This window comes from Amblyomma americanum, chromosome 1, assembly GCF_052857255.1.
Source record: "Amblyomma americanum isolate KBUSLIRL-KWMA chromosome 1, ASM5285725v1, whole genome shotgun sequence".
NCBI lineage: Eukaryota > Metazoa > Arthropoda > Arachnida > Ixodida > Ixodidae > Amblyomma > Amblyomma americanum.
Genome location: NC_135497.1, coordinates 263,342,465 through 263,354,954, shown reverse-complemented (window position 1 = coordinate 263,354,954; position 12,490 = coordinate 263,342,465). Strand labels below are relative to the sequence as shown.

The window sequence follows — 12,490 nt, the reverse complement described above, 5'->3', positions numbered from 1 at the left end:
TAGAACCTCGATTGTCAAAATTCTTGTCAAAAGAGCGGTATTTTTACCAACGCTTCGTGACTGCACTAGAGGCGGCAGCTAGAGATCAGTGACGAAGAAACGGACATTCGTAACAGCGTCTCCAGTTTATAAACAAAACAGAAGTTCTACACTGCCCTATATCTCATGACTTCTAGTTAACTTCTATTTTTACTATCGCTGGGAAGACAACTAACTAGACGATTTGCTAGCTACACGGACTGTGTACAGAAGGCAAGAGCGGCTTCAAGCAACTTGCATCGCAAGGCGCCGTGATGAAAGAAAGAATGGAGGTCCAAGACCTAATGTGCACGACTGAGTGAGGTTGATGCGTGTCACGTGGACTACAAGAAAGCGCTGCTTCTGTGCACAGCTTCTCGCACAAGGCGAGCTGAGGGGCATCTGAAGAGCAGCATAGATGAGAAAAGGAGGATAACATCAGGTTATTCGGCGTGCATTTCACAAAACGTGAGCCAAGACCTCAGGCGCAACCATTCGTACCAGTCCATCCAAGCCACTTCGTTTTCCAAAGCCTAAGTCTACAGCCTGGGACCTGTTGCCAAGCATCCCTATATAAAAGGGAGGACCACGCACGTGTGAGCCCTGCAGAGTGTCGCGGCGTAGATCAAAGAAGGCTTCAAACCAAACCAGTGCTCTGTGCGTCCCTGAGACGACCAGGACCTCCAGATTACATTGAAGAACATAAACATCGCCGAAACGAACGCTCTTACGGGAGCCTGACACCGGACTCTTCGTGGCCTTTTGAGCAGCAGCGTAGCCTCGGATAAAAGACTAAGGCAGAACCCCTGGGCCAGCCGCGTCTCAGGCGCATGGTGCGCGGCGGTCGTCGTTCGGAGTGCGCGTGACGGTGGCCGGCGCCTTGGATATTCTGGCCCAGGGTGGGGTCACGCCGCCGGGCCACGGTCGCGACGGCGCGGCCGACCCGGCCGGCCCGGCTGATCCTCACAGTTATGCCGCATCGGCAGCCGACAAGGCGGGGACGTCGAGCGAAGACGTGGCCATCGCGGAAACCTACACGCCACCGGACGACGGCGATGAAGAGGAATTAGGTCCCCACACGTAAGTACCTCCCAGCGTCGATTCGTCATTTACTTACCCTGTATTGCGTCCCTTTAGAGAGAGAGAAAAAAAGTTGATCCCTAGGCTTGTCTCAGAAGCATTGCGTGGCTTCGGCTCGCAATGTTAAGAGCGGCTCCACGAGAAAACGTGACCTTGAAAAATGCTGTGTAGTAAGATTTACTGTTCCGAGCCATGCTCTTTCTTCTTTGCTGTTCATAATACTCCTTATTAGCGTAAAACATCCTTTGCAGAGTCAGCTGTGCAAATACTCCGGAGCTCTGCCACGGGGTCATTGCGCCTTTGACTCTTCTGTATAAGACGCAAAGTCGTGCGCGCTCAGGCTGTGACTGTGCCAAGGTGGACAGAAATTTCAGAAAAAAATTACCCCTGCGCATGGCGTACCATAAATATAAAACCTATCATTTTTCCTCGTCGTTCAGAATCTGGCGCAAACCTTTTACGAATGCGGCGCACAGTGGCGTTTAGACATGTTGAGAGAAACTTAATGGTAGAGTACGCTTTACAAGCTCATGCTCCAGTTACTTTACACTTGAGCACTCTTGATAGACGAGCGCCCTGTGTGGTACCGAAAGCCTGCGTAAAGTAATGACCGTGTTTATTTAAGTTCATATTACGACGAACTTGCCTCCTTTTGATCCGTCAAAAGTATTTGGGCAGAAAAAAAACACCATTAAAAAGCCTTACGGAACCATTACTCTCAATGCAGTTCAGCAGAGTGTCGACTTAGGCAGGTTATTACGCATTCATTTAAGCAAGCGGGGAAAAATAAGAAGAAAAAAAAAGGCGAAGTGCAGGACACTCGTGGAGAACCCTGGAGCTTTTTTATTTGTACTTTTTCTTTTTCTTGCAGTTTCCTGAGCTAAGTATCTTTATGAAAGGATTCATACGAACACGCAACACTGAGTTCAGACTAGTTGAGATTTGAGAACCTGCATGGGCATTCATGCCAGGGAGCGCTTTCTAAAATAAGCCAGTGTTAACAACACATGGAAACAGTCGGAGAATAGACACGCACTTCACCTACTCGTGCGGCAAGTTTCAAGTGGATTCTTTTACATTTCAGACACATAATAACTGGCCTATGAGAATATACTCTGTTTAACGAAATGGCATCACGCGCTTGCGGCAAGAATTAATTGTGCGCGATTGATAGTCGAAACACCTGGTAAGACTTGAAGGTAGCATTTGTCTTGTTTTACTGTGGCAAGTGGTAGCTAAAAAAATAATGATATCAGCGGGTCTTCAAAAGCGTACGAGGTGGTTATTTCAGAGGTGCAAGGTATTCCCTGAAAACTGTACCAAACCTGCTTCCTTTATATCTTTGCTGTTTGAAGAATGAACAGGCGTGTGTAACTTTTGCCATCGAAGTCGAATGCTGTTTTGGCATGCGCTGTGTCCCTAAATAGCTGCACCTCTTACACGCTTTAGTTCTGCTGGTGGCGGCTACAACTCTGCAATTTGTGAACAAAGAGGGTTCACTCATAGTATGGTTGAATCGGGCAAGGACAGCTCTGAAGTCACGTTTTTGGCATCTTTATAACAACGCCGCTACAAAGTGTAAACACGCGGTAGAAGAAGGCGCCGAATATCTAGCCAGGCAGACCAATGAAAGCGCGCATTTGGGAGGCCTTACGGGGAAGGCCATGCTGTGACAACCCTCTCTCGCCTCTTAACTTGCCTCTCTCGAGAGTTTGGCACTTCGTGGTTATCAGTTCTTCGGGGGGGGGGGGGAGAATAGTTGCAAGGTTTTGGTGAAGGGAAGTATAACTCACAGTTTACTCTGTTACGTTAATTTGGTTACATTACCAGCGGACACTCAAAAAATTACCCTTTATATTATGTAAATTTAGCCGCAACATTCAAAATTACAGCGTCGTTGATCCATACTGTAGCCCGCCAACGGCAACCAGAGCTAAGATATTTAGATAAGCTGCAACGTGTTCGGCTAGGACTGAGCGAGAAGGCAAAAGCAGCAATGCCTGATGGTACAACGTGCGCGTTCGCCTTGCGTTTCAGCCAGGTCTAAAGGTCATAATAGGTACACACTCTCTCCTCCCTCCTTGCCCCCCTTCCCGCTGAAGAGAGGAAAAAAATTCTTAGAGGCCAAAACTTTGACCTCGTGAAAAGGAGCCCCTTGTTGCGCTAGGTCCCGTCGGAGATGCGCCAAGTGCGAGTGAAGCCGAGCCCTCTAGGAGGAAAGAAAAGGGTATAGAGGAAATATAGGGCGATAACGACAGCGTTCCATGTGTACAGAACGTGTTCTGTATCTGCCCCGATCCATCCCCGGGCAGTAAGTGCAGGGATTTGTTTCGCACCAACCGAAGTTGAAAAGAAATGAGGTGAATAGATAGTGTGCAAAGTTTGCGGAGGATGTGTGGCTTCTCTTCTTTTAGTGATGGGTGTGGTTCACTGTTGCCTGTACCACAGTGTGACTACACAGTTTTTTTTTATCTTCGCCAACACAGTACCACTCAAACACACTCGTAGTTTCATTTCGCCGATGAGTGCAGAACCGTTCTGCCAGAAACCAAACGCGACGCGTCTAGCGTGATCTTTTTCTGAGCAGGAGTACAATAATCCTCCGAGCCGGCAAAAATCCAACATAGCCCCTCTTTCTCCAGGCGCCAACAATGCGGTTCGGCTGAGTTCGCTTCGCTTTCATTGCTCGCTTATACTCGTTTGGTTTGTTTCCTCGCTTTCATCGCGTGTTTTTGTCAGGAATAGATTTAGCGCTTATTTCAGTGAATGACTGTGCGATCCTTTCTTTCGTAGAGGACGGGCTAACTTTTGGTGGGCCTAAGATGAGTGCGACTGTTTGTTTTGAGATGATGCTGGGGAAGCGTCGATTATCAGGCCCTGCTGGCTTAGCGGCCGTCAGGCACAGAGCAGAGGGAAAGAAGTGTTCGGTTCCGACTTCGTCATCACTTGAAAACGCAATGAAATGTGTTTCTAGCAACGCCCATCAGAGCAGGAGGATGGCCCACCAGCCCACCAGAGTTGAACTGAGCTGAGGGGATTTATTCTTGGCCGTGAGCGACAGGATCCGATTAACAATGCCGGTCGTATACGTGCGTTCCATTCGTGACTGCTGTCCACCCTGTGAGCGATGATGACCGGACTTATGGCTCACTATGGCATGCTACCCCCGTGAGGTTAATACTAAATCCACGAGCTAACAAAGCTTCGGACAAGGGAAGCGGTTTCAATCCACAACTTCTAGTTTCAGACATAACTGGCCCCCCACCGCGGTGGCTCAGTGATTAGCGCGCTCGGCTGCTGAGCCCGAGGACGCGGGTTTGATCCCGGCCGTGGCGGCCGTGTTTCGATGGAGCACGTGTTCTGTGTGATGTTGGCGCATGCGAAAGAACCCCAGGCAGTCGAAAATAATCCGGAGTCCTCTACTACGGCGCCCTTCATAGCCCATGTGTCGCTTAGGGGCGTTGAACTCCAAATACCTTGCAAGACATAACTAGCGCTTTCACTGCGCTTCTGCAGTTTGTTGTTGTTACAAAGGGAACAAAAGCTCTGGTGCACGCGGGTTGTACCAACTCTACACAACAACGACAACAAAAACTTAGTAGCCGCGAAAGCAGTGAAGTAACTGTAGGGGTGCCACGCGTAGCGGCTATGGTATTTGTAAAGATGGGACTTGCACAGCGATTCTGGACAAATCACCTTGTGAATTGTGGACAATTTCTTATTCATTTTAACCGACGACGTCGAGAATTCAGATCAAATCACACTTTTAAGGAATTACGGACGGGATTGTGTGCTTTCACACGAAGCTAATTGTTCGGTCGAGTGAAAAATTGAGACTTGAACATGAAGGCAATGGGAATGTGCTTCACCCCAATGAATCTGCACGAAAACACTTCTTCCTCCTTGAACTAATGAGTGCCTAGCGCATGCTGCCCAGAGCAATGTGGGAACACTATTCAGAGATGCTTCTACGTGGGAATAAACCGTAGAGAATGTGCGGGCTTATTTTTCATTTTTTGAACATAGCCCGCCACGGAGTGACACTAAGTGATTGTACTGTGTGTAGGTCCAGAACGGTGGGATGGGTTGTGGCAGTTTTTTGCACAAATGTTTTAATGCTACATTTTGGAGGAGCGTTTTTTCCGGTAGAGAGAGGCTACGAACCTTGGTCTCATTGACTAATCACCAGCGTTTGAACGGTGGATGCTGCTTGGCTCGTTCTCGGCAAGGGGGCCGAATCGAACTTCGTGGCCGTCATCTGGGGAGCTTTGCTCCGCAAACAATGGCTTCGTGTGTTCGCCACTGGGCGCATCGCCGCTAGCGAGGTTGCAAGCGTCACTCGGCTTCCTGGCGTGTTTGCTGCTCCCTGCTAAGGTCACTGGTCCGCATATTGAAGCGTGCATGCGTATGCGCACTTCCGGCGCGATCAGTTCATTTGCGCATTCTGCCCATAGCAGCTCTCATACTGGCTCATCAAGAGCGCTGTACACAATCGCACGCTTAATTACCGGACTGTGCAGCCCTTCGGACGGATGTTATACGGCAAACCCGCGTCGCTTTTTTTCTGCTTCCTTCTTTTGTTGCCTTTTTCCTTCGGTGGCCTCTAGAACTGATTGAAAAGCTAAGGAAGTCTCAATGAGCAAACACACACACACATGCACAAAATAAAAATAAACCTTTATGCTAGAAGTGTGCGAACGATATATGCTTGCTGGTCGAAGAGACCTTCCACCCCACTAAAAGATGTAAAGTGGGGAATATTCATCGGTGGGGAGGGGGGGGGGGGGCATTTTCTCTTTGATTTGGAAGAGCGATTTGTGGATGAGATGCACCCAATCAAGGTCATGGATCTTTACTACAGGTCCCCGCTTCCTTTGGTCACCCCGGCGCAGTAGAGAAGCAAGCATGTGCCTGTGCTGTGTAGCTGCTTAATTGTAGCAGACATGTTTATAAAGTAAATGCACAAGAAAGGGACATGAGCATAGGGGGCAAGATACTGTCACTCACTTGCACGAGGTTGTGACGAATTTATTGCACACTCACTTTTTCTATCTAAACTCCATTTATGCGAACAACATGTGCATATAAGAAGATTAAATCAGTGCCGCACCGACACTTCCTGACCTCAGTCTTGAGCACTGGGCCCCATTCCGGTAGGCGCCATCAAAGGTGACTAAATGACTGTCAGCGAGCAACCGAGAATATTCTTCTCCTAGACTAACTCGCTCACATTCAGGGAACCTCACGTTCACTTACAATGGCAGGAGATAGCGCTCTCAGGGGATCACTCAAAGGTAGAAATGCGGCCGGGGGCGTGAGGGAGGCGCCATGACTGCACTCATGAGCGAGAGTGCCGTCTTTTGCTCCTCACCGACACGGCACTCTATTGTCTGCGCAGTCACCTTGAGTTCCATCTCAAACACTAGTCGCTTGTAGGAGGTTTTATGTAATCTTCGAATGAGGAGAGTTTCAGATGTCCGCCAGCAGAAGCACGCATTGAAGAGTGTTTTAATGTAGAGAAAGCCTAGCTGCAGTCTAACTAATGTGTTCGTCGCATTAACACGTACATAGACATGCACAGACATACACATAGAGTATTTCGCACTTACGCGCGCAGCTAGCTGATGTCAGGGGAGGAGTGCGAGGGTTATTTCTGCTCTTCCCGAAACTTCGCTGCCTCGGCACTTTTTCCCGGAATATAAGCAAGAACTGCCCCGGGCGCAACGCATGCATCGGGAAAATGGTCTTGGCGGTGCAGCTTTTGCCCACCTTCAGAGGAACGTCCGCGCAGACGCTTTTGAAAACAAAAAGGAATTCTTTTAGAAGTGCACCTTTCCGCACCTCCCGTGTTTTGAGGCGGTTCCGAGGGAACGAAATGCGGAAACGCGTTTGTCGGAAGCCCCGTTTTCAACAACACTAGCCGTGGTCCCCACTGTTTTTGAAAACAGCGTCGGTGCCACATTTTGAGTGAATGCGTCTTGCCTTTAAATTGCTTCTTTTTCTTGCACTTGGTCGCGAAAGGCTGCAGCACAGGAAGTTATCATTCTAAGGCTCGCTTTCTGAAAGCCACCAATGGACTTCGGGAACATAATCGAATATCCTCTCCCTCTCCCTTTACCGACATAAATGTAGTTTTTTATTATACACCAGCGCAGCTGTTTGGTGGCAGGTGCAGATATTTTAGGGCACTATACGCATTTCGGTTTTAGGAACGCTTGTCGACTTGGCGGATTGTGACATCATAGTAATGACCTGGTGTCTCAACAAGGGAAAACGAAATAAAAATGAGGAATATTACGGCACGTATGGAAAAGCCCCTAACAAACACTACACGCGCGGAAAATTTCCGGTTTTTCTTTTAAATATTGCTAATAAAACATTCTCATTTGGGCAATGCCCCTATTCCCCCCACCCCCCCACTCCGGCCACGCTGGCAAGAAATGCTGTCTCAGTAGACAACAAAACCACACTAGGGTTAGCTTTGAAGCTGGTCAGTAGGAAGCACGCACAGATAATAAAACAAGCGAATTGCTTACACGTGCACACGGCCTTTCTTTCGAGTTATTGCCCGAATTCCGTGGGATGAACCACTGAACAAAATTTACACTTCGCTTTATGCCCACAGAGGAAAGCGCATTCATTCCTCAACGCTTTGGTGAAAAAGCGGGGAATGTCTATACAAGAACAATAGGCAGTGGCATAGCTACAACAGTATGTGCGCACCGTAACGGATGTATGTACACATTCGCGGGGAGGAACAATGTGCTGTTCCGCAGCGGCATACAGTTATGCGTCACGATCGAACTGACGTCCTAGGTATTTTCTGGCATGTTTTGCCTTGTGAATCGAGCGGAGCTGCGATGGGAGAGTGCGGCTGAATTGTTATGCCCGAGCTCATGTCTGCGATGTCATGCGCCAGCGATGGCAGGTCATAGCGCACGCAGTCTTCGGGCACTTCGGCTGCAGAACATCGTGATGCGATAAAGCATCTTCCAGTGGCGTCAGCGCTTGTCTCTGGAACACTATGAGGTAAGGTGGCGCGTGGAATGTTCGAGGTAGTACAGTTCCGCATCTTTAGGTCACAGTTGTGCGGGGTTATGCACGCAAGCTTAAGTCAAGCGTAAAAAAATAGGCACAAAGAGAATATAATTTAAATAAGCCATCAGGAAAAGACTTCCCGAAGACATCAGCGGGTGATATTAAAGCTGGAAGAAAATTAAGATTTTACTTGGTAGGTTACTTACTACTCATCTATTCACTGTAACCGAAAAAGGCGGGTTTAAAGTTTAGTTCGCAAGTCATAGCAGAGTTTCACGCCGTTGTGAAATCTCGTGCGTGCGCGAGAATTCCGAGCGTCGTTCAAGCATATAAGCACCCAACGGCTCGCTCTAGTGTTTTCTTGATTTTCGTGTTTGAGGATTTTTCTTATATTTCATTGTAATTTTCTTTTCGGCCCTTTTTTGAAGTCAACCAAGGAACAAAAATATGTGCGCCCTCGCTCAGCCGGCATGCGGATTAGTATTTGTGGTAGATGGATGAAATAGTGAGATATGTAAAAGGGTTCCGGTTAAAGGAAAATTGGAGTGAATGGTGTGGAAATGATGTATCGAGTAGAGTTATTTATTAGCAGGAAAAAATGCTTCGTCCCAAATAGCAAAAGCAGCAGTGTCGGCCAGTTTGACATTCCCTTTGAGAGGCTACAGCTAAGACGAAAGGACAGTGGAACAAAGCTCGAGTCCCTCTATTCCTGCGCCCCCCTTTTTAGCTGTCAGCTATTCGCTGTCTGTCGCACTAACAATTGTTCATTACATTTCAGAAAATCAACTATGAATGTGCTGAGATCCGTCCAGTGATCTATTCCTGATGCTGGAATGGCTATGAGGCTACACGGTTAGCTGGGGTCGAGATCTGTTACGATGTTCCCGGGCGGCGGCACCGCCGCTCTAGTAGCGAACGCTACGGTCGTGCCATGCAGAAGACACCAGATTTTATGCGAAGCGTATTAACGTAGGTTTCGGGCATTCGCGCGAAGCCCGGCGGTGGCCACCATTGACCCTGAAGTGGGGTCACGTGACATGACGTCACGTGATGACGTCACACAGGCTGCAGATGGGGCCTCATACACCTTGCCTCATATCGCGCCGTCGGACGTCGCCCGGCGGAGGCCTCCACGCTTCGGTTCGCGCCGTCGCGCGCGACGCGGCGGCGGCGCCACCATCGCTGCATCACGTGATATGTGACGTCACGCCAGGGATGAAGCGGCGCGCGCCCGCCGTCGCGTCAGTCTCTGTGGCCGCAACCGCGCCAGCGTCTTTGCGCCGGGCGTGTATGCGGTCAAGATGCCTCCAAAGTGACGTGCAAACCAAGAGTCCTGCATTTACGGACCATAAGAGTGTGTTTGTCGGGCTGCAAAGAATAAAGTACGACGATTAACCTAAAACCACGTCTCCGTTACTTAGCCCCATCCACACTGAGACAGCTGCTTAACATGCTTCGCATCCACTGGGCTTAACCTTGATAAGCCTCCAATTTATTCACACTCGTGAATATGAAGGAAAGTCAAGGGAAGAGGGAAAGCATGATAGCGATCAAGGAAAGAGTGCGCACATGCGCACTAGAGGGAATGGCTTGGTTGTCCAGTTCATGGGTTACAGCAGTTCTTCACCCTTAGTAGCCAAAACGCACGACAGGTTTCTTTGATCGCGTGGAGCGCCGTAGCTGTGGGGGTTGCGCTTCTGGTATTCTCTCGGATGTGTCGGCCGGCCTGGGGTCCTTTATAACCGGGGAACCTGGTGTAGGAGGCCTAGACAGGTAGACGGCTGCAGGGGTCTCAGCTGTGCTCCGTTTACGAACTTGATCCAAGTGGCAGCGGACAAGCCCGTCCGGAGTCTTAGCATTCAGGAGGCGAGCGCGGGAAGTAGCTTCCACAGTGCCCGGGGACCACTTATCGCCGGCGCCGTAATTACGCACGTACACACAGTCACCCGGTGCAAAATTCCAGCCCGAGTCATTCGCTGCTTTGACAGGGCCGGCTCTGGAAGGAAAAGACATGTCCAATCTTGTACGCAAACGGTACCCTAATAGCATCTTTGCAGGAGAAGGGCCTGCTTGGTGCGGTGAGTTTCGATAATTGCACAACAGCCGGCCCAACGACGTTACGAGGCAAACGCCTCCTATCTTCTTCAAACCTTCTTTGACTGTGCGCACGGCTCGCTCGGCTAGACCATTACTCTGGGGGTGATAGGGAGGTGTTCGAATATGTGCGATTCCATTGCGCTGCATAAACTGCTCGAACTCCCATTCTGTGAATGGCGTCCCGTTGTCAGACACCACCGGGTGTGGTATGCCGAAACGGCTAAATATTGTCTTCAGGGCATTTTTTGTGCTGTGAGAGTTCGCCTGCGACACTGGAACCGCCTCAATCCACTTTGTGTGGGAATCGACGACAACCTGTATCATTTTTCCCTTGATTGGCCCGATACACGAGAAAGGTGGTCGCGTTTGCATATCGACTATGCCGGACAAATTTACTGGTTCTTTCGCCAGAGGCATCGGTGATGACTGCACGCAGTTGTGGCATGTCGCAGCAATGCTCTCGATGTCTTGCTCTAAGCCGAACCACCAAAATAATGACCTGGCTTTTGCCTTCATAGCGGACACACCCTGGTGAGCTGCATGTAGTAGTCTTAGCAGCTTCCCTCGCGCATCTGTTGGCACTACAAAGCGATGACCCCAGTAGAGCATTTCCTCAGTAACAGAAAGCTCATGCCGCTTTTTGTAAAAATCTGCAATTTCTGTCGTTTCCATGTCAAAACTGTGCGGCCAACCTTCCCGTGTGTACTTGCGTGCCTGTGCTAGTACCTCATAATTGACGGCGAGTGCTTGAAGTTCATTTAATGGCACGGCTGGCTGATCCCACTGGTCCAGGGTAAGTACGATTGGGCCTGGTCCGCTTCCTCCTGCAATGGTTAAGGTAGACGGCTCAGAGCATCGGCATTGCACATGAATTTTCTAGGTTTATGTTGCAACCGATATCGGTAGGCCCCGAGTATGATGGCCCATCGCTGAATGCGGGCAGCGGCCATAGCGGCGTTTGCCGGTCCGCTCTTAGGAGACCCAACAATGGCTGATGGTCAGTTACCAGCGTGAACTGCCTGCCCAGCAGGTAATCTCGGAATCTCGTGACACCGTAGACAAGAGCCAATGCCTCCCGTTCTATCTGTGAATAATTCTTTCCTGCGGCAGTCAGCGTCCGAGATCGGTACCCCAAGGGCTGATACTGTCCTTCAATTCGATGGAGTAGGGCCGCTCCCACACCGTAGGGTGACGCATCACACTCCAAAAATAGCTCTCTTTCAGGGTCGAAGTTAGTCAGCACCGGAGCGGAACACAAAGCTGCTTTAGCTTTCCGGAATGCATCATCTGCAGGCCCATCCCAAGACCATTTGGATTTCTTTTCCAGAAGTCGGTGTAAGGGGCTGAGAAGCGTGGACAGATTCGGCAAGAATTTGTTATAAAACGTCAGCATGCCCAAAAAGGACCGAAGCTCCGTAACATCTCGAGGAGTCGGAGCCAGCTGAATTGCCTCGACGTTCTTCGACGGGTGCAAACCTGCCGCGTCAATTCTATGTCCTAGATACGCAACGGACGCCTCGCCTAGTCGGAACTTGTCTGCCCGGAGCTTGATGCCGTATTCTCTGAAACGCTGCAGAACTGCTTGCAGGTTCGTATTCGGCATATCATTCGCATCTGCTATTAGGACGTCATCTAAGTAGGCTTGAACCCCGGAAGGGCTTGCAGGACATACTCAATTGTCCTTTGAAAAATCGCAGGTGCGGATGCAATTCCAAATGGCAGTCGATTGTAACAAAAGAGGCCATTGTGAGTGTTTAGAACCGCTAATTAATGCGAATCGTCGTCTAGAAGAATTTGGTTGTAGGCATCGCGTAAATCCGAGATGCTAAACTGCTGTCCACCGCAAAGTGTAGCGAAAATGTCGTCTACTACGGGTAGCGGATACCTTTCCATTTCACAGACTGGGTTCAGGGTTACATTAAAATCACCACAGATGCGAACTGTTCCATCGCTTTTCAATACGGGAACAACGGGGGTTGCCCATTCTGCATAGGAAACAGGCGAAATGATGCCCCTGGCTACGAGTCGGTCTAACTCGGCGGAGACCTTATCTATCAGAGCGAATGGAACGTTTCTTTCCTTGCAGAACCTTGGTGCTGCTCCGTCCTTTATATGTTGCCGTGCGGGTGGCCCTTTGATAAGTCCCACGCCCTCCGTGAAAAGGTCAGCGTACTGGTCCATCACGTGTGCAGCTCCTTCACTCTCCAGCTTCAATTCGGCTGACTGCGACACGATGTGAAGAAGTGGTGCCCCTTGT

General features: G+C 49.6%; 1 protein-coding gene across 1 annotated transcript in view; it reads left to right on the top strand.

The window, feature by feature from the left end:
- Nucleotides 1-293: 293 nt before the first annotated feature.
- The window catches only part of LOC144117161 (phosrestin-2-like), a 451,116-nt gene continuing 438,919 nt past the window's right edge, over nucleotides 294-12,490 (top strand). Inside the window, exons 1-2 of the mRNA XM_077651226.1 lie at nucleotides 294-337; nucleotides 820-1,098. Coding sequence (XP_077507352.1) covers nucleotides 294-337; nucleotides 820-1,098 — 323 coding nt within the window. The remainder of the gene's footprint in view (nucleotides 338-819; nucleotides 1,099-12,490) is intronic.